Source organism: Ixodes scapularis, unplaced genomic scaffold (genome assembly GCF_016920785.2).
Source record: "Ixodes scapularis isolate PalLabHiFi unplaced genomic scaffold, ASM1692078v2 PGA_scaffold7__128_contigs__length_106722199, whole genome shotgun sequence".
NCBI classification, from domain to species: Eukaryota; Metazoa; Arthropoda; class Arachnida; order Ixodida; family Ixodidae; genus Ixodes; species Ixodes scapularis.
The window spans coordinates 95,105,186-95,128,481 of NW_024609882.1; the positions used below are offsets into that span (position 1 = coordinate 95,105,186).

The window sequence follows — 23,296 nt, forward strand, 5'->3', positions numbered from 1 at the left end:
AAGTACATTCACCATATTAGACATGGAAAGGAAACAAACGTGTTTTTCTTTTGAAAAATGGTGGGATAGAATAAACGCTACTGTTAACGAGTTTTGCTTTGTTCTTCTACACACCAATGTACGCAGTCTTAAAAAACATTTTAATGAAATAAGCAGTATGATAGACCCTTATCTGGACAATTTAGACGTAATTGTATTATCAGAAACAAATATTTCATCTGATGAAGAAGCCTTGTTCTCTCTAGATCATTTTGAAACATTTTCGCATAATAGAGACGGGAAGAGAGGAGGAGGTGTCATGATCATGATAAATCAAAAATGGAAAATAACCAAATACGAAAAAGTAAACTTTTGCTCAACGGAGGCACTACACATTGAAATAGAATACCACAGAAAAAGAATGTCTATATTAGGATTATATCGAGCACCTCAGGGTAATGTAAACACATTTTTAGATGATATCAATAAATGGCTAAACGACAACAAAGACACAGACTTAATAATTGTAGGGGATATTAATCTTGACATCACAAAACCTAGTTTAATGATAAATAATTACCTAGATGATATGGCACAAGGGGGACTGGAATCAATGATATATGAATTCACAAGAGAAGAGATATTAGGCGAGAAACTAACACAGTCATGTATAGATCATATACACGTGCGGTCGAAGGAAGGGAAACCCGAAGGACAAGTAATTTCTGAAAAAGTGGCTGACCATTATTTTGTGGCAGTAACTATTCCAGATCTTAATCAACACAGTAATAAAATTGTTGAAGGCTCATTTATAAATAATAAAATAGTCGATAAACATATCCAAGAAATCGACTGGAACATTCTCGCCGAAGAACAAAACCCAGAAAAATTATACGATAATATTGTTAAAATATTCAATGATATTTATACAAAGTCAACTCAAAGATGCAGTACGAAAAAACGTAAACAACAGAATCAATGGATAACTGAAGAAATTGACGACCTGATCAAAGAAAAAAAGAAAGCTTGGCAACTACTGAAAAGATTTCCTAATAATAAGAAGTACAAAGAAAATAACAGAATAATTAGGAATAAAGTTACAGCATTAATAAGATTAACAAAAAGAAATTATTACTGGAACAAATTGTCTGAGACAAAAGATACAGCAGAATGCTGGTCCTTGGTAAACCAACTGTTACAACGAAAAAAGAAAAAAACGATTGAAGACACTATTCAAACAAACTTCGGTCCTAAACATGACTTAGGGATACTAGCAAATAGTTTTAATACAGAATATGTGCAGTCAATTGAAACTTTATGTTGTACGACAACGGAAAGACAACCAAATCAAATAAGAAATAATGATTCAATATTTTTCCCCGATATGGATGACAATGATCTAATTGAAATTGTAAAGCAATTAAAGACTAATAAGGCAACAGGGTTTGATCAAATTAGGGCTAGAGATATTAAATACCATATCACTATAATGAAACCTGTCCTATTACAGTTGTACAATCGTATATTTTCTAGCGGCATCATTCCAAAAAAGCTTAAAACATCCGTTGTTCGGCCTATATACAAGAAAGGTGAGAAAAATAAATTCCTAAATTATAGACCAGTTTGTATCCTTTCTGTGATAAACTATATAATGGAAAAATATATTAATAAAGTTCTTAGGTGCTATATCGCTAAATATAACCTACTAACTAACACACAATATGGATTCAGGGAACATATAGGAACCAGTGACCTTCTAGAAGACTTTTTTGACTATGTAAATGAAAACATCGACGCTGGTAATTATGTTCTAGCCTTATTCATAGATTTTACGAGGGCCTTCGAAACAATCAATCATGATATATTAATGGATAAACTATATAGTATTGGAATTCGAGGGAAAACATATGATTTATTTCGGAATTATCTTGCTGATCGATTTCCGGTAGTACGTTTAGGTTCAAAATATAGCAAGGAAATTAAGGTAAAACAAGGAGTACCACAAGGTACAGTCCTCGGTCCACTACTCTTTAATATATATGTTAACGAGATAGCACAGGTTAGCTTAAAAAGTAAGCTCCTTCAATTTGCAGATGACACGGTAATTGTATACGCACATAGAAATTACGAAGTAGCGGCAATGACTATACAAGATGATATACATAAAATTATTCAATGGTACCGTAAAAACCAAATAATTGTAAATGTTCCTAAAACGCAAGTAATATGCTTTAGAGATCCAAGAAAAAAAATCGTAAATGAATTTCCAATAAAAATGCATGATGAGAACTGCGACAACTGCTCGTGCATCCCGCTAAAATACGCTGATAATGTAAAATACCTGGGTATGCACATAGACAAATATGTTAAATGGGATATTCACATAGACCAGGTTTGCAAAAAATTAAGGGTATTAATGGCCCATATGTACCACATCCAAGAACTAGTACCGCGATCCATACTTAAAATGATATACAATTCACTGGGTAAATCCGTACTTCAGTATGGAATAACAGTTTACGGGCACTGTACCAAGTATTTACAACTAAAGATAGAATCTATTCAAAAAAGGATAGTTAGGAATATTGGGTACCGGCGCGAAGAAACAAATCTCTCAGATTATATGCATAAAGAATTAGGAATATTACGTTTCAGAGATCAAATGAAGTATGACATTATAATAAAGCATTTTTTCAACAATAAATATAGGCGCGAAAATAAAAAAGAAAGGGCATTAAGACCTAATAAAAAATTTGTTGAACCATTTGTAAGAACAAGATATGGAGAGGCCACAAGGAAATATTACATACCTAAGCTTTATAATACATTACCCGATGAGCTACTTGAAATAAAATCCCCTAGAATAAAAAAAATAGCAAAAAAGTGGATAATTGAACAGGGAAAAAAAGATTCTTAAAAGGTAATAGGTATAACCGATGAGTATCCCCGAAAACGCAGGATATAAAAGGTTGTTATTGTGTTCTATTATTAGAATTGTCTCGTAAGTCGTGAATTCTATTCTTCTTTACAGTATGTAAATGTTAATTCAATATGATTCGATGGGTTTACACATGTACTCATCAAAGTAGGCGAACTAATATAAGCTGTAGAAGGAGGTGGAACTGCAGTAATAGGTACTAATATTGGTATGTTTTGTTATTTTTAGTTATGTGTGCAATAAAAATGCAGAGGCTCCTGTCGCGTCCCACACACAAGCCATCATTGGCTTACGTGGGCTTTATATTGTATTATTTGCAAACAAAGTAAATAAAGATGGTTTTTGTATTGTATTGTATTGTATTTTTTTCTTTTTTTTTGGTCGACCGTCTTCATTCTTTGTCGGAGAGAAAAAAAGTATGGTAGATCATCCCTTTTGAGCCAAGACTGTCTTGCAAAGGTCATTGTGTGGAGTGATGGTTCGCAGGTACAACCTTGGCTGTGTGTCACGGTTCAAATATTTTTTTTTTTGTGTGTTTGACCTTTTTAGGTAGGGGTTCAGAAGCTTTTCGTCCGAACCAAATGCATCAATATGTGTGTGTCGTGGTTCAAAAGCATCGCATTTTTTGTGACTTCAATCAGTACAGAATGTTTTTCGTCTGATCCGAAAGGTGGCTGTGCTTTGTATGTGCTGTTATATAGTTTGTTTAGCGATGCGGTTGAGGGTTGTGCGCGCGACTTTGAAAACAGGATGATCTGTGGTTCTATGGCGGTTGCACTTCTGTACGTAAGGCGGGTCGGCGGAGAAAAGCGCACCGCCAAATTGTCCGATGCGGAGAAAGGCTCGCAGGCTTTTTTAAGGATGCGGAGAAAGGCTCACCCGCGATTCCAAGAATTGAGCGTTATCCCAAGTGAATTACGTTCACTTAACTGAAGGATGCTCGGATACCTTACGCGCAATCAGGTATTCTACACTTCACATGTAGCATTTATTTTTAAACTGTAAAAACATAATGTAAAAACGTCGGGCTTAATAATAAAAATGTAATAAGACGTTAATTAAAATAATAAAAGAACGGTGGAAATATAGCAAGGCAGAGGGCTGCAGCTCGAGTAGTTTCTGAATGTTTATTTATGCCATTGGCATATACCGTTCAAGTGTCATTTGATGCTTTCAGTATGTACATATGTTCTTCACTTAAATGAAAGAATCATCGCACGATAGCGATTTATATCGAACTAAACTCGAAAAAAAGCAGTGGTCTTCGCAGCAGATCAATGAGTTGAGCTTCATTTCTACGATTGACTTCGTTCTTGATTACGTCCGATATTGTTTTAACTAAATCAGAGCGCGAGAGATAAAGAAATACTGGGAAAGTAATGTCGTATTAAAAAAAAATCAAATCTCGAAAAAGAATCTAATAGAGCTTTTCACTAGAAAAAAACACACAAAACTCTAAGCGGTTATTGTTCTAGTATGGCGGTGTTTTCATAAAAAATAGTTGCCAAATTGCAGCAAATGTTTTTTTTTTTCCGCATTGTTTTCACTAATCAGAAGAATTAATAAAACAATCTGCCATGTCTAGAAAATGCATATAATGATAAATTCTCTACGCTTTTTAGATACGCAGCGTATCTTAAATCAAATTAAGCCGACTTAAATGGAATGAACTACTTAAATTAGAGAAAAATAATCGTTAACCCTATTTCGTTTTTCTATTTCGACTTAAGCAGAGCAACCTGATGTGAAGTGTGACACTGTGTGACACTGTCAACATAAACCAGGGATGTCTTTTTTTTTCTTGCATGTTCGTATTTTTTTATAAAAACTACTACTGCGCCGAACATTACTCTTTCGGGACTTAAATTTATGCGATAAATGCTTGGCTCTTCTTTAAGTAAAATGCGGAAACATTGCCACGCACAGTGTTGCATAGTGTACCGCCTACATGAGAGCACCTAAAACATCGGGGGCACTACTAATGGTAACGACCACTTTAAATAAAAATTTAATTTGAAGTGTACTTTTCTCCGGGTCTGTCAAAAGACTCGTGAGATTTTCTCCGAACTCGCACAAAAGTAGGCGAGCTTTTCTCCGGTGAGCTTTCCTCGGGGCTTCGGAAGGAGGGTGAATGAATAAAAGTATGAGCTGAATTAGAGACGTTGTTTTTCCCTGTTAATTTCACTTAAAATCTAAAAATATTACTCAGTTAGCCCCCGTCCCTGGTTGAAATCATCATAGTCAAACGCACTATAGAAAAAAGTGCAAACGCTGTGGACATAATGATACCCATATTGGGCTATATTGCCTATATAACCTTCATTCGTGTGTCGGTCGTGAGTAATATGTCGCTTTACTCACGCAACTAAGCCGTATGCTAACCCACTTTGCTTTAGAACTACGTCCTTTGTCCGGTAAGGGTGCGTTCAAGCACGCACCTGCATTTCGGCGATGGGGAAGACGGCGCCGAGGGGCTGCACCAGTCCGATGACAGCCAGGGTCGGGTGCTTTAGGCCCGGCGGGAACACGTACTTGTAGAGTTGGACCTCGTTGTCCACCACGGCCGGCATCACGTCCTCGGAGAGCTTGGGGAACTTGAACTGGTAGCCCGTGGCCAGGATCACGTCGTCCAACTTCGTCACCTGCATGGGTACGGGGTGCTTATCGGTTTATAGCCAGCCGGCAACAGCCAGGAGGCGCCAGCGGAGTGAGAGCCCACGGTTATATCCTGTCTCGCTGTAACTTGGCAAAGAGTGAACACTAAGCCACACATTGTGTGCCAACAGCTTCGATATGCGCGACGTATAAGAACGCAACGCACACATGTTGGAGCATGACGCAGCGAAAACCCTGACACTTCCTCGAAGTAAAAGCTCAATCCGGTGATACGTAGTCACGTTTCGATTGGCCCGCCAGGGCCGTAGCTTCCACCATATACTGTCATGCTATACGACCACGGCTTTCTGGCCTACCCAGTATTTCTTGCTTCAGACACTAGACTAAGCAACGACACCATAGTAATAGCTCACGTTTGAACAATGCAGCTGCCACTCCCAGGCATACCCAATGTTTCTTGCTCCAGTCGCTAGATAGCGCAACACCAAACATCATCGCAGGGTGCCTATAGCGTTCCGAGAGATCGTCACGCTGATTGAAAACAGGTCAGCGTGTGCAAATATCAGGTGTGGGCACAGCACGTACGCAAAGAACAGATACCGGTGAGATGAAACGGATCCGTATGGGGCGCGCCGACAACAGCGCCACCGCTGCAAGGCGAAGCGCTTTCAACTGCTAGTTGGTTTATGATGACAATATTAATAATGATAATACTAATAATAATAGTAATAATAATAATTGACGTGAGCCTGATAATGAAAGACGACGACGACGATCTGGACAGGCGGGGAAAAGAAAGAAGTAAGATAGAATACACGGGTCTGATTAGCATCCCCAGTGTGGCAATAATTTGTAGACCACCACACATTTAACAGGTTCAGCAAAATGTGGATAACATTCAACATACATCCAAGTTCTACTAAAAAAATTGTATTTTCGAGTTACATGTTCAAGATAATGTCCCGACAGATCTTTCTCAGCATATCAGTACACCACAGTTGGTCGAGGTAGTCACACAGAGGGCACAGAAGTCAACCGCGGAACTTCTCAGCGCGAGATACGTGAAGGGAAACCTTCAACTGTCAGTTTTAGAAGAAATGGTACTGCAACCATGTCGGAATTTATCGGAAGAGACGTCGATCTCTACCTCGAGTACGGCAATGATGCTACAAGACCTGCAGCTACAGCAACAGCAGATAACACAGCGAAATGAGCCGATGCAGGCCAACGTATCTTTCATGACAGAAAAGGAGAAACCTAGATTCGCAACAGTGAAACCAGACATGTTTGACGAATATTCATAGAGTCCGAAAGTATGGATTGAGTTCTATGAGTATGCTCGTTAGAAGAACTCCAGAAACTAGGAGCAGGACCTCATCAAGAACATGCGCCTTTTCCTTTCTTTTTCTACGGCCGTCGCAAAGAATTTGGTTTGAGCTTCGCCTAGTGGACCACCCGAAAGCAAGCTGGAACGATTGGAAGGCAAGTTTTCTCGCCAGTTTTAAGAGGAATCCCGTAGACAGATCGGATCAAGCTGTCTTCCACAAGTACAAGACAGGTATGATCCTAAAATATTTTTTTGAGACGAGAAAGCTCCTTCAACTTTGCCGAACCCAACTTGCCATAGTCGAAAATGTATCATTGATACTTCATAGACTTACACGTAAACCACCCCCCCCCCCCCCCAAAAAAAAAAAAAAGTCAAATACATGCTCGAAATCTCATGTCCGTGGAAGACTTGCTTCAGAGCGTGCAAGACATCACTATCTCCACTAACCCCATCGACAGAAGTTTTCTTCCTCGAGCTGTCGCGCCAATGACACCAAATTCCAGCCATGCCATAGATAAAAATCTTCATCATAACGCTGTAACTCGGGGTACAATACCAAATGATATGCGTCAGCAAGGCGTCCGTGGGAACGGCCAAGTTACAACTTTAGTCAGAACCAGGCGGTCCGCTTTACGGATGCCGCGGAGCAGCCGGGAGGTTCAGTACAAGCAACAAAAACGAATAAATGAGAGTGGGCAATCTCACCCGAAGATGCCAAATGAGACAGTGTACTTATCTTCGAGCCTTTTACAGATCACCGTTAATATTGATGGGCGTAAGACACGTGTCCTTCTTGATAGCGGCACCTCGATATAGATCGTAAAAAAGACAAAAACAGACGTATTGAAGACCTACTTAGGAAAAACAAGTCAAGTAAAAAGTTATAACGGTAAAAAAAAACCTTCATGAGGAATGAACAACTGTCACTTTTAACTTAGATGGTCAAAGTATTGAAGTTGTTGCTCTGGTGATTGGTTGAATGGATTATGACTTCCTACTCTCACGGCCAGGCATAAAATGGCTAAAATATAAACATCTACTGGGAGGATAAAGTCAATCGAAAAGACGGCTGACCGCAGACTTTTGGCCAGCAATCCCCCAGGTACTTCGCCGCCGAAGCTTTTTACTGCAGCTGAAGAAATGTGTGAGTTATACGCTGAATGGTTCAGCATTGGCAGCTGCACACCAGCTACTCCGAATTCACGGTGTCCGTCAGCGTCAGTGACAAGAAAGTGGTCCGTAAAAATTCCCTATAACATGACCAAAGACATCATCAGGCCTCCGGTGTCTCCGTTTGCGTCTCCAATTACCACTGCACCCAGGGAGGACGGGATTTTCAGGCTGTGCACGAGCTACCGTGCTTTTAACAAGCAGACTGATCTAATCCCTTTCCCAATGCCACGAATCGCAGCCATCATAGATAAAACAAGAGGTTGCCGATACTTTTCGCGGATTGACCTGTGCAAGGAAACCAAGATGTATACAGCGATCACAATACCCTTTGACCTGTATGAGTATAACGGCCTCCCATGTGGCTGGAAGACTTCCCCTGAGTGGTTTCAGAAGATAATGAACCAGTTCCTGAATTCGCACTTGGGGAATTGTTTTCAGCGTGTAAATCGACGACATCGTTGTCTACTCAAAAAAGAAATGTAAAACACCGGCAACACTTATTACAAGTGTTGCCACGACTTAGTTCCGCAAAACTGAAGGTTAAATTCAAAAAGAGCAAGTTCTTCAAGACCCAGGTAGTGTTTTTCGGTAAAGCTTTTAAAGGTTCTACAGAAAACACAAAAGAAGAGTCTGTGGCAAGAATATTTCAACTTGTTAAGCCGTCTAACGCACACTCTCACCGAGTGTTCCTCGGTCTGGCAGGACACTTCAGAGCATTTACTAAAGTTCGCTCTGAAGACAAAATGCCTCACTAGGCTAACGGAGAAGTATGTGATCTTCGATTGGACAGAAGTGTGTGAGGGTGCGCGCCGAGGTATGGTTCAGGTTATCTCCTCAGTCCCCATTTTATTTTTACCAGATATTACACTCCCAATCGAGCCAAACACAGGTCTTTTCGAGATCTTAACAGATCTCAAAAAGCACTTAATATATAGCATATCTATTAAACATGTGTAGGCAGCGCCCTCCAGAAGTTTTAAAAAGTTTCGAAATTTAAATTTTTTGGAGAAGTGAGACTTACTTTGGATGTTTTCTAAGAGGCCTGACATACCCTCTAAGAATCTCTGAAGGGTGTGAGAAGACCGTCATAATTGTTTTTGCAGATGGCCGTCGTGTCTTTGAAAATCTTTTCTTAAAGGGCACTGAAACCTTCAAATATTTTCAACAGGTCTGCGGACCCTATTGAAAATTCCATCAAGCTACGTAATTTGGGACACTGACTGCCAGTCAGCAGCGTTGGTGGAACGTGATGGACCATCAGACGTCATCTGATGGTCCATCAGATGACGTCTGACTGCCGCTGCCAAGGGAATTTCATCAACAAGGGCAGCATTTATATAAGAGTAAAGCTATACGCACTCATAAATATCGCCAAATGCCTCGATAAAACAAAATGTTCGAGAAAAAAAAAAAAAGAGCACCACCACCGCGCATCGAACCCGCGACCACATGCGTACAGATCGGACACCTTAACCGCTATGCTACACAACCGTTAGAGAAACTCGATTTGACTATCCGTTTTATACTAAATGCTTTGGCTGCAAATGCAGTTAAGCCGTCAGCATGTTATGCAAAGCACTCGTACATCACTCGCCGTACTTCAGTTCTACTCACTTGCCATGTAGAGTACTTTCGCGTCGTAGAACGATCCTTTTGTTCGCGCATCACCGGCCCACTAGACCTGGTACACCCTGTCGTCTTCAACTACACCGCTAAAGTCCCTTACATCGTCGGAACTCACAACAGGCTGGGTCTTGTCGAGTAGAAATTCTACTAAAACATAAGACATTGTATATCCCGGGCGGGATCGACAGGTTGGAGCGAGCGGGCAAACAAAACGAGTCGAGACCGATCGTTCATGAAAGCTCGGCGAAGCGTCTATGGGCGAAGCGAAGTGCGAAGTGTCGTGTTCGGCGCTTCGGCGGGCTTCTGATCAAGGTTGTCGGTCGGTTGCGTGTCATATCTCTAACGTAAGCGGTTTTATGGGCTCACGTCCCAAAATCGTTTTCTCGTGCATAGATTACTTTTCGTATTCATAGATTTGAGGAAATGGTGGTATCCGAACGAACTTTACGTCCTTTGACCGTACGTCTGTCTGCACGTCAAAGCTTTCTGACGTACAGTCAGAGACAATCGATGTACAGTCAGAATCACCACCAAGACATCCTGATGGCATTTCGCGACGGCCGACTGCCACCAGGAAACCATCAGAAAGCCGACAAGCGGGGTCTGACTGGAGTTTGACTGTCGGTCAGAGTAACTTGTTGGCCAATCAGACATGCTTGACGTACAGTCAGGCACAGTCAGCGGTCCACTAGAAAACATTGAGTGCCAAACAGGGTTACATTGATGGATTTTTCCTTCAGGGAAGATCACGTGACCCTTTAGGATATATCCGTCGGGGAAGCTATTTGGTCATTTTGTATCGGGTGGCAGCAAGGAGCTGTCGCTAAAATGTCGTCATCCCGAACCAACACACTTAGATATATCTCATAAAACAGTTCAGTGTGCGGATAAAATAGTTCTTTCACTCCCTAGTTTCTTCCCCTTATTGGTTCATCCGGCTTCATAAACTTTCAAGCGGGCAAAAAAGATGCCGGGGACACTACCGTGACGACACCAGCAACTACACCGCGACCGTGCTCAGAATTTTGTCAACGACACTAAATGTTGGTTTTGCGCTCGTGATTTTCGCTAAACGTGTTACTGACATTCTGTGTGTTACGGGTGTAGAGCTGTGAAGAAAGGAGGAAAAAAGAGGAGTAGAGAAAAAAAGAAGAGGATCGCGAGAAACGGAGGGTGCTGTTCTGACCCGACGCTTCTTGAAACCGGCAACGCTCAGGTTTTTGAGGCCTCAACAAAGCCGGTCCCGCTCCGGCTTCCAAGAAACCGGCAACGCTTCGGTTCGTGAAGCCCCGACGAACCCGGCAACGCTCTGATTCCAGAAGCCACGACGAACCCGTCAATGCTTCGGTGCCCGCATCCTCAACGACCCCGTGGACGCTCCGGTTCCTGTAGCCACACCGAACGCCGCAACCCTCCTGAAGCCACGCCAAGTCAGGCGTGAGTCGACATTTTGTGGAGACTTGACCATGGAGACTCTGGTCTGCTTTGAACTTTTCTTTTGCTTGATGTTCACCTCCTGATTTACTTATATTTTTTTAATAATGTTTCCCCTGGTCTTGTCTGAATCCTTTCGCGTGTTGGACCGGGCAAACTTGACAGTGTGCGAGTGCTTGTGTGTGTGTTGAGTATTCGGTCGGTTTTAAGAGTTGAACTAACATTTATCTCAAGAATTCACCCAGCACCATTGTGGGTACCTCGAAAGTTATTTCTGGAGACAAAAATAACTTCTTTGTGGCTATTTCATATGTTCGCTTCTGTCAAGAGCTGGTTTTGCCCTGGTTTGAGTAACGTTGGCTCTTATCATATTTATTAGTTTCAACGTGAATATAAGTCAATATCTAAAATAAACTTACAATGGTGTTTTAAACAATTGAAAATGTGGTCGATGCTTCATAGTCATTTAGACCTCTAAATAGCTGAAACGCGGAGGGCCTGAAACGCTACAATGTTTTAAGGTCCAAAAGATCTGAAGGGTACGATGTGTCTGAAGTGTCTGTAGGGCTGAAGGGGTTTAAATGGTTGAGAGTTTGAAACGCTGAGATGGTTCGATAACACATCAGGGCTGAAGAGCAATCTTCGGTAGGGACGCTAAGTCATTACAGGGCTCGGACGGTGTACGATACTCAGCTTTACGCCACTTGGTGAAGGTGCTAAAACTGTTCTGCTAAGATTTCATAGTTCCACGTTGAAATATGAAAAAAATACGCGAAGAATAAAACAATAGCCCGAGTCCCGATTATCGTAAAACCTGGAGAGTCACACATAGATATTGCCGCGCGCAACTGACCAAGTAAGTAGCGTGCGCGTGGCCTAACGATTATCGTGCTTGCCTCCCCCGTGAAAAGCCGAGATTCGATGCCTGGCCCCGGATACACGCTTTTGTTGTTTCTGTAATATCGCGTTGTGGTACATTCGAGAACCCTGTTGCTTATTCGAGATTAAAATGTTCTACGAGCCTAACCTTCTACGCCTTTTGTTCCAGAAGCCCACCCGCCTATAAAAGGGACTCCGCGTGGCGAGCCGAAGTCAATCTCGCCCCAGTGTTCGATCCTGCTGTTTCGCCGCCATCGACGCCTGCAACGCTAGCCTTTTTCTATTTTGTTTTGGGCTGAGTCCGCCCATTACACGTTTAGTTTGCTTCCGTTATAATCGCCTCATCAATTGTCCTTCGTGACAAGATTAACCCGTACCGCCCAATAGCATTGACTAACTGCGTTAACCAAGTGATGGAAAGAATGCTGATGGAGCGTATAGTGTGAGATCTAGAAAAAATAGGACGTTCGTCTTCCATCATAAATAAATTTGGGCGGGGAAGGTTTAACATATGTACAATGCCATTTATTGAGTAAATAGCATTGAAGAAATGAAAACCATTAAATATAAAACAATAGCTGTATTCGCGGATAAATTCAGCACTTGATTCTGTAGAGCGTGAGGCCAGTTTTTATAGCATGAAGGCTTTGGAACAGGGGGGCGTCTGAACACATTGATCTTCAGCTAACTCGGGGAGAGACACAATTTATTGTGTAGTGAAAACGAAAAAAAAAAGAGCTTTTATAGAAATAAGCATGGTGTTCTGCAAGGAGGGGTTATCCGACATCTTTTATTTAGGATATTCCTCACAGCCCTTGTGAAAATGTTTTGAAAACTGTACATGCCTCGATTTATGCTGACGACAACGGTTTCTAGGTGTTAAGCAGGTCTATTTATATGAACACAGCGCTATTGCAAAATATCGTCGACATTACAATGTGGTATCGTTGCCACCGTTGTCTCAACATATGACCAGGTAAGTCTCCTGCGATGGTATTCACCAATAACATGCAAATAAATACCAAACTACAATATATGGAATTATTATTACATATGTTACAAAACACAATCTTATAGATTTAACCCTAGAAAGACAGATGACCTTAAACGCACAAACAAAACGGCTAAAACAAGCTGATCTCATTCGCTAATAATCAAAATGATAAGTGGAACAAGATGGAGGTGCTCTGTTTCTGCACTTATGGTTTTGAAACTCGGGAGTGCTTATAAGGAAAGCATCACGATCTTTCCTTAAAGATTGCAAAGTGCCCAGGCAGAAGTTCTTCGCGTGTGCTAAGTACTGTTTAACTGCACTTTTAAACTGAGGGAACTGGCAGAGGTGCGAGCACTCTCGCTCGCCATTTTATAAACACAGGGTATCTCGCGTGCTCATCTTCGTCGCACAACTCGGGTATACAAACACCATTGGAAAAATTTTGCGACCGAAAAGCATTCATTTGGTTTTGAATAAGTCATAAGAGCGCTCGAAGGTTATATTCCCAGTTGTTTTAAAACCGCAGCTATTCCGACATATTTGCCATATACGTACCCTCCCCCCCCCCCCCCCCTTCTTTATAAGTTACAACAAATATTTCAGAGATCCCAACAAAATCAGCAATTCCCACCCCAGTGATAACGCAAATTGCTCTTGAATAGATCTACCTATTGATACTTTAGTCACATCTTCACGTGCGGTTCCACGATGTCTGCATTATCATCTCTAAGGGCATGCATTCCATACGGGCATATCAATAAAAGCAAATATAAGCCGCGTTACATCATCAACGACGGCAGAGCTCGCTACAATACAATCAACCGTCAAACGTATAAAAACTGAAAGCCTAAATTTTTGGGCAATACTTGTTGACTCTAAGATGGCTGTTCAGACAGGTAAAACCAAATGGAGCAAAAAGAACAATATTACCAAGAATTCATAAAGTGGTCGAAGAAAATAAAGTGTGCACGCCGATATCAACGAGAAATAAAGGGAGGAAGAAAACGGTCATCTTCTGGAACGTGCACGAAAGGGCGGAATTGATTACCATGTTAGGTTATTTGTTTCCTTTGAGTATTTGTTTTCTTTACAGTAGCTATTATATATTTAACTATCTGTTGCAGGATGTCGGGTCCCCCTGTGAACTTAACAAACTCTCTCGTCAAAAAAAAATGTACTGCATATTTGCATGCTGCCCATGAAATACGGGAAGCTGCACGCCATGCTTCCTTCCAGGAATATCACGCACTTATGGATTTATGTACGCTCATTGTGGGATATCCGGGAATATTTCTGCTAACGAAGCCGCCAGAGATGCCTACGTGTACGCGTTAACGATCTTAATTTAATTTTCTTGGAGCGAACCGAATGCCTCATTAAGGAATATAAGCAAACAAATGTCATCTATGTGGGAAACTCGTCCATATCACTACATATATATATAGAAAATAGATGATCAGCTCCATTTCCGTGTTCCACCATGGGGTGGTTAGGATTTGAGCCCGTTCTCGTTTCGCCCTTTTCACTTGGCCCTTCTCAAAACAACCATTCTCAAGAAGATCTTCTCTCTTGGTTCTGGCGCATTTGGTCCTTTCCCGTTTCGTCCTTCGCAATTCAACTCTCCTCATTTGAGTCCGTTCTCGTTTCGCCCTTCCAACTTGGCCCTTATCAAAGCAACTATTCTTCGAAAGATCTTCTCGCTTTGACCCGTCGCATTTGGCCCTTTTGCGTTTCGTCTTTCGCATTCCAATCCTCCTCATTTGGGATCGTTCTCGTTTCGCCCTTCTCACCTGGCCCTTTTCAAAACAGCCACTCTCAAAAATATCTCGCTTTGACCCGTCGCATTTAACTCTTTCAACACAAAAATCGTTTTTTTTTTTTTTTGGGGGGGGGGGGGGTAATATTAATAAATACATCGATATATTTTGTGCGTGCGTGTGTGTGTGTGCCACGCTAAAGACATACTCACTCTGCTAAGGATTTTAGCAGTGCGTCGAGATCGTCGTGAAAGGCTACTAGCTGACAATAAAACAGACCAACTATTTATCGCAGCAAGATCATATTCAGAAATGTCACGTTTTTTGGGGTCTCTTGACTTGGGACAATGCCACCACTTCTATAATGCAGTGGTTCTCAAATGTGTTCCTGCGAAGGCATCCTAGGTGCCCGCGAAGCCTTGTCTCATCAGTCAAGCACGGCAAGATTAGTTGTCTTTCTTCATGTTGAGAAGAAACGTTCCAATTTTCGGGTGAGTACTCTCAGGTGTATGCCAACGAGATAAGTCTACTTCAGACTAGCAATTAGTTATATTCATTTATTTAATCATTATCATGATAGCCTATACCTTTCGATTCCCCTCATCCCAAACGGGACCTCCATCATCTCCGCCTCTCTACAAGGGGAATGCGAAATATTGATGGTTGAGAACCACTGCTATTATGTATGCTATTTCTGTTCAAACCAAGTTTCCAAATTAAATGTTCACCACTTTTTTTTCGTTTGCTTAGAGGAAGGGAAGCAGGCGTCATTGTACGATTCTCAGTGCGTACCTCTACACGTAACATATATCTGATGGTATGTTGGGGGCCCAAGCAAGGTATATAAGGCTGCCCACAGGGGGCACCTGTGAAAGCAGGTGTTTGGAGTGTGGCGCCTCCACGGACCCCGAGCCATGCGGGTTCGGCCGCCCACGTCTGGCTGTGCGTGGCTTTCCTGTGTCCGGGGAAAAGGGCATCCTGGTGGTTGAGCCGAGCCCGGGGTAGGTTTGGACCCTTCGGGGCCCCCCGGGTGAGGCAATACACCACTTCGGCCCCTGCTTCTCGTAGACGGGAGTCCTGGTAAGGCCCGGCCAGGACGATTCAGTCTAGTCGCCTTTTCTTCTACTATTCCCTCCGATCTTTCACTTTTACCTGTCCTGTTTCCTTCATTTCTTTCTCATTTCTCTTGCTTCTTTTTCTCCCTTCTTTGGCGGCATCGGCTAACCTTGGGTGGCAATGGCTACTCTCGTCTAAACCACACTTGGTTATAGCGTCTTGGTAGCACTGGCAGAACAGCATTCTCAGACAAGCCCGTACTGTTATGAGGTGTTGCCTGTCCCCTTGTTGGACTCCGTAGTGGGTGGTGCGCCACAGGTGCCGAAGTTTTTTTTGCCTTTTTATGGCTGCCCCTCCTAAACCAAAACCCGGTTTGTGGCGACTAGGCAAGCGCCTGCGCCCCGAACCTCTTGTCATAGCTAACGAGTCTAAATCAGACATGTTTACGAAGTTCTTTGTACTTCATTCAGAAAATGATCAGCGTCCAATGTCAAAGCTCTCGCCTTTTGCTGTTGCAAAGGTCCTTGACTCGTGCCTTGGAGACGATTATAATGCAAAAAAACTGTATTCCGGAGACCTGCTTGTGGAAGTGAACTCGAAGAAACAAAGCATTGTTTTGCTCACCTTGAACACCATTGGAGATGTAAATTCACAACGTCTCCTCACCGCACCCTAAACACCATTCGTGGGGTCATTTCTCCTGCACAGCAGCGAAGAGACCCTTGAAGGCCTCCGCTCTTCTGGAGTAGTTGCCGTAAGGAGGATCATGTTCCGGAAAGATAGATCAGAAACTCCCACAAGACATCTCATAGTCACCTTTAAGCGTCACTGTCTCCCTGCTTTTGTAAAGGCTGGCTACATAAACTGTCGCGTCCGGCCGTATATCCCAAACCCCCAAAGCTGCTTTAAATGCCAGCGGTTTGGACACGGCGCGCGCAGCTGCCCTGGAAGAGACACATGCGCAAAATGTGGGAGCACGGATCATGTAGCTGATGTGTGCGAGAGCTCACTGTGTTGTGCAAACTGTAAAGGACCCCATCCAGCATACTCACGTGCATGCCCTCTGTGGAAGCAGGAGAAAGAGATCTTGACCATCAAAACAAAAGAAAACATCAGATACCCAGAGGCCAAGAAACGCTACTCGATTCAAACTTTGGGCTCCTATGCTGATGTCGTGCGCCGGGGACCTGCACGGCTAACAGCTACAACGGGAACACAGACGTCCTTGGACGGTTGGTGTGACCCTTTTTTGTCCCCCTCAACCTCAGCAGGAACGGTGCTAGCAGCTCCGCCCTCGGACCGAAAGGCGGATGCCGGTTCGTCGGGATCCACTAAAAACCAACCACAGGGGACTGTGCCTTGTGCACCCCCTGCAGCCCAGCCACCTAAAGGCCGTGGTCTCTCTCGTGCCACTGGTGGCTCCCGTATACCTGGCCAGCCGCCTGGGCTGGTGAACCCTAAGGGTCTTCCAGCAGCGGCTCCAAATGAACCGATGGACGAGAGCGGGCCCCAGTCCCAAGATGACAGGCCCCACTCTAGTTCAGAGCCCTTACCCTCGGCCACCTGTGATACTACAGGTAAGCCGAAAGATACGTCCAAAAAGAAAAATGCGGCTCGAATTAAAATCGACTACAAAGTTTAGCTAGACAGTTTCTGAAGAATACCACCTTACATATGATGGAAGAAGTCCTCCTCCAATGGAACTGTCGAGGATTTCTACATAACTATGATGATGTGTGCTATTTGTTAGAGCATCATCACCCATTAATCTTTTGCCTTCAAGAAACCCATTTGAATCACAACCATTCTGGTTTTTTAAGGCCCTTCCATGTTTTTCGAAAAGACCGTCTCCATTTTTCCCACACCTCAGGTATGGTAGCAATAATAGTTCAGCGATCTACTCCATGTATTGAGGTACCCCTTAATACTACATTGGAGGCTGTGGCAGTTCGTGTTTTGCCTGACCGCTTGATGACAGTTTGCTCCATTTACATACCTCCTAATCATCCTCTAACTCGGGACGAACTTCAATGTCTGTATGACCAACTCCCACGATTAGGTTTAATTCTTAGAGATTTTAATGCTCATAACCCTATATGGGGTAGTGAAAGATGTGATACGCGAGGATCAATGATTGAACAATTTATTTCTTCTACGGGAAGTAAGCAACAACTCGCAGACTACATATTTTAGTGCTCCAACCCGCTCATTCACCTCCATTGACCTGTCGCTTTGTGACCCAACATTGTTCCCTCTCTTCTCATGGGGGGTCAATCCTAACCCATTTGGAAGTGACCATTTTCTCATAATTTTAAATCGCATTGGGCGACCGGTTGCACTTCCAATGCGAATTCCTCGTTGGAAGTTTGACGAAGCAAACTCGTCAGTTTTTAAACAAGCATCCCTTTTAGCGCGTACATCTCTCCATGAGCTCTCCATTGATCGCATAACTGAGCATATCACTAAGCATATTTTAGAAGCATCAATCATGGCCATACCCATGACATCAACACATCTTCCCAAAAAACTAAAACCGTGGTTGAATAACGACTGCCGCATGGCAAAAAACAAACAGAACAAAGCTTGGAGAATTTTCCGCCGATACCCTACACAAACTAATCTCATCACCTTTAGGATAATGAAATCTCGCGCTCGGTCGATTCGCAGGAAGTCTAAGCGAGATAGCTTCAAGGGATACACGTCTTCCATAAACAACAGTGTTTCGTGCAAAGAGGTATGGGACCGAGTGCATAAGATCAATGGCTGCTACCGTGCATTCTTCGATTAACTGTTTCCTTACCGGTAGAACCCAGTTTGTACTCGCTAACAACCACTCTTCTTATCCTTCTCCCGTCACGTCTGGAGTACCTCAGGGGTCTGTTTTAAGTCCTCTTTTGTTTTTAATATATATTAATGACCTTCCAATATCAGTAGCTTCTAACATTCGTCTTTTTGCCGATGATTGCGTAATATATCGTAGCATTATTTCTCCCGCCGATAATATTATCTTGCAGAACGACCTAGTAACCATCGAAAAGTGGTGCACAGACTGGCAAATGTCACTCAACGCTGATAAATGCATGCTCCTTTCCTTCCACCGCCGCACTAACCCAATGTCATTTGTGTATCGCTTAAATAGTTTCGCCCTAACATCCTGCACATCGTATAAGTACCTTGGTGTATATCTCACCCCAAACCTCTCATGGGCAACTCACATTGAGCATCTAATTAAATCTACTAACCGCTCTTTAGGTTTCCTCAAGCGTAACTTAAAGTCAGCCCCACATCACCTCGAACTTCTCGCCTTTAAAACACTTGTTCGCCCTAAACTAGAATTTGCTTCATCTGTGTGGGACCCTCATCAGTCATATCTCTCTTCCGATGTCGAGGCAATTCAAAATCGCGCAGTCAGGTTCATTCATTCAAATTATTCGTATAACACTAGTGTCACAGCGTTGAAGAAACAAGATAACTTGCAAGATCTCAGCATACGCCGCAAAAAAACCCGTCTTCTGCTCTTTCATAAACTTTTTAATGACGCTACTAAGTGTGAGTCATACATTCAAGTAGCTGCTGAACGCCATCTCCGCAATTACCATCCTCACCAAGTCATACCTGCAAAATTTAAAACAACTACTTTAATGAATTCATTTTTTGTCAAAACTGCTAACGACTGGAACGATCTTCCCCGTGAAATCACTTCACTTGCTGACCCATTGAAATTTAAAACAGCTCGCATATCATTTTTCTAACTTGTGCATATGCTTACGTTGTCCATACAGCCAGTATTGCTATCATCAGTATACCAGTCCAACTAAACACCAGTATCACATTTAGAATTTTTCTACCATTTATCTAGCATTTTTTTTAACCTTTCATTATTTTTTGTGTGCGTTTACTGTTTAATTTTTATTTGTATTGTATAATTTGCAAGTACTTATTTGAGTGTCTATTTGTTACACAGTTTATTTTGTATTATCTACTTGCATTTGTTTATTATATATTACACGACCACCATGCCCACCCCTTATGTAATACCCCGCAAGGGGTCCTTAAGGTATGGAAATAAATAAATAAATAAATAAATATTCTATCCCTCTTTTGACTAGACATGGAATCTGCGCCGAAAGTATTGAGGAGCAAGCTATTCTTGTAGGAGAGCATTTTGAGTCTGTCTCAAGCTCTGATCATTATACGCCAGCTTTCATTCGGCACAAACTCCATGCTGAGAAAATATCTATAAGTACCTCAGGAGGCAATCAAGAACCTTATAATGTACCATTTACACTACATGAACTTGAGGCAGTACTGCATAGTCTCAAGCAGACTGCCCCTGGCCCTGATGGAACTTTGGCAGCGGCAGCGGCGATGGTAGCACGCTGACGGCTAACTCTTGCCTGTGCTACTTTCAGTTTCTACGATCACCGAGTGCTGGGACTACTATCGGAAAGCTGAAAGCCCTCGATTTCGGACCTGCTCGGATAACTCAGCGTGGCAAGTCATCGCACGGTACAGATAATTCAACGTCATTGCCACGTGCCACCGTCGAACATCTTTGAAGGCTGCGGCGGCGCCGCTCCAAGTCTGCTGTAAAAGAGCTGCTCGAAGACGCCAGGAGCCACTTTGGCAGCGGCAGCAGCGATGGTAGCACGCTGACGGCTAACTCTTGCCTGTGCTACTTTCAGTTTCTACGATCACCGAGTGCTGGGACTACTATCGGAAAGCTGAAAGCCCTCGATTTCGGACCTGCTCGGATAACTCAGCGTGGCAAGTCATCGCACGGTACAGATAATTCAACGTCATTGCCACGTGCCACCGTCGAACATCTTTGAAGGCTGCGGCGGCGCCGCCCCAAGTCTGCTGTAAAAGAGCTGCTCGAAGACGCCAGGAGCCACTTTGGCAGCGGCAGCGGCGATGGTAGCACGCTGAGGCTAACTCTTGCCTGTGCTACTTTCAGGTTAGTTTTGTATTTTTTAGTTTCTGTAGGTGATTGCCGCCGCTGCTGCTGCTGCTGCCAAATACCAGCTTGTCTTGAATTGTTGCCTGCGACTAATATGTCGGACGACGAAGCTGATGGTTGTTGCGGTTGTGGTAGAGCCTTCCGCGATAATGAAAATGTTCTATCTTGCTCGGAATGTGGCAATTCTTTCCACTTGGGCGACTGTTCTGGTGTAGCTGAGACGACTTTTAAGTCAAAAGGTGAGAGTTACAAGAAGGCCTGGCGGTGCCCTGCTTGCAAACCGGGGAGGACAAAGGGGAGTCAGCCAGTCAAGCTTGATGTAGCAAGCTTGCTTGCGGATATCAACCGCAAGCTAGACAGCCTAATACCCCTAAAAGCGACCGTAGACAGCATTGAAAGAAAAATTCAAGAAGTCTCTGACAAGTACGATGAGGTCCTAAAAAGCCAAGCTCAGCATGATAAAGAAATCAAAGAATTGAATAAGCGCATGGAAGCTGTGGAAAAAGTGAGTGAGGCTAACGAAATCGACCGACTGAGGCAAGAAGTGAATAATCTTGAGTGGCAAAGCAGGAAGTTAAACCTGGAGGTTCACGGCATCACTCGAACGGAGAACGAGAGCTTGCTTGACAAGATAAATCAGGTAGCGTCCAGACTGCAACTTCCACCGCTATCGGAGAGTGATATCGTTGCCCTTCACAGACTACCCGCAAAGCCCGACAATGTGCCTGGTGTAATTGTCCGGTTCACCAGGCAAGCCACGAGGGAGCAGTGGTTGAATAACAAAAAAAAATTGTTGGGGACAGAGCCTAAAGTTTTTATCGTGGAAAACATGACAAAGCAAAACAGAGCGCTCTTTCTGGCGGCAAAAGAGTGGGCAAAAAGGACTGGTTTTCGGTATGTCTGGCATCGAAACGGAAGCGTTCTGGTACGAAAACAAGATCGCGAACGTGCTATCGTCGTAAGAAGTGAAGACGATCTGCTGAGGCTAGAATAAGTAGTGCTGTCTTTCTTTTCGAATTTTTTTAACTTGTTTCTATTTTGTTTTTATGGAAACTGCAACTCCATTACTTCCGAATGAACTAAAACGCAAACTTGATCTAGAATGCAATTCTCATTTAAAGTGCTTCTGCTTGAATACGCAGTCAGCAGTGAATAAAACGACTGACCTTGAATTACTCTTCGATCAGTTCGGTGCTCTCTTTGATATAGTCATGTTTACTGAGACCTGGTATACTGATAATTCAGATGTTTTCCGCTTACCGTCATATGATACGTATGTTTTAAATCGCACTTCGAAACGTGGGGGAGGATTGGCTGTTCTGGTTAAAGACTGTATCGATTGTAATCTTTTGAGTGACTATTCATTTATCACGAAAGATGTCGAGGTATTATGTCTACGAAACAATCGGAATATTTTTGCAGTTTTCTACCGCCCACCAGATGGTAATGTTTCTGCTTTTTTTGAATTTTTTGAAATACTTTTGGAGTATGTAAATGAAAATCAATATATCGTTATTTGTGGCGGTGATTTTAATATAGACATGTTTTCGGATAGTGTCTCGCAGAGAGAAATGACGAGTCTTATTAGTATGCATGGGTGTGTAAATACAATTACAGACCCCACAAGAGTCACTTTACACTCCACAACTGTTTTAGACTTATTTATTACGAACTTTCATATAGATCAAATTAAGAGCGGAGTACTTAGTTGTAACCTGAGTGACCATCTTCCAGTATTTTTATGCGTTAAAGTTCATGTGTCTCGAAAGACGGTAGAGAATCAACCAATAGTTTTCCAAAATATAGATATAAACAGCCTCGAGGCCTTTAGACGGGACGTCGCATCTACCATTTGGAATACAGTTCTTTTCGAAAATACTGCCGATTGTGCTTATGAAATATTTCTTGAGAAAATCCTTAAGCTATATAAGCATCACTTCCCATATAAAATTAAGAATATATCAAAAAAGATCCGTAAACCATGGGTAACCTTCGATTTAGTTCGTAAAATTCGTAAGAAAGACATACTTTACAAACGCTTTCTTAAAACGCGTGACCCTGATGCACTTAAAACATTCAAAACCTATCGTAACTGCTTAACTAAAGAGCTAAGAAATGCAAAAAAAAGTTATTACTCCTCTCTTTTTTCTTCCGCGAATGGACGCACTGACGTAATGTGGAAACACATAGGTTCTTTGGTAAAATGTGCTCCTTCGTCAACTGCCATTGAAACGTTAGTGCATAACGGAGTTACATTAACCGGTGAACAGCTTTCCAATCTGTTTAACGAGCACTTTGTAAATATAGCCGTCCATACCGATGGTGCTGATGCTTGCAGATACATGTGCCATAGAAACTGTAGCTCAATTTTTTTGGGACCAACTACTGCCTCAGAAATAATTAACGTGATTATGCACTTAAAAAATAGTAGTAGCTGTGACGCTGATGGTATGCAGATACGTCCAATTAAATATGTTGTCGATATAATTGCCCCCGTTTTAAATCATATTTTTAATCTCTCCTTAGCGTGTGGTGTATTTCCAAGAAAGATGCA

The 23,296-nt window shown here is 42.6% G+C and overlaps 1 protein-coding gene across 1 annotated transcript in view; it reads right to left on the minus strand.

The window, feature by feature from the left end:
• The window catches only part of LOC120841320 (flavin-containing monooxygenase 5-like), a 124,622-nt gene that overhangs the window by 13,674 nt on the left and 87,652 nt on the right, over positions 1-23,296 (minus strand). Inside the window, exon 4 of the mRNA XM_042286310.1 lies at positions 5,356-5,559. Within this exon, the coding sequence (XP_042142244.1) occupies positions 5,356-5,559 (204 nt within the window). The remainder of the gene's footprint in view (positions 1-5,355; positions 5,560-23,296) is intronic.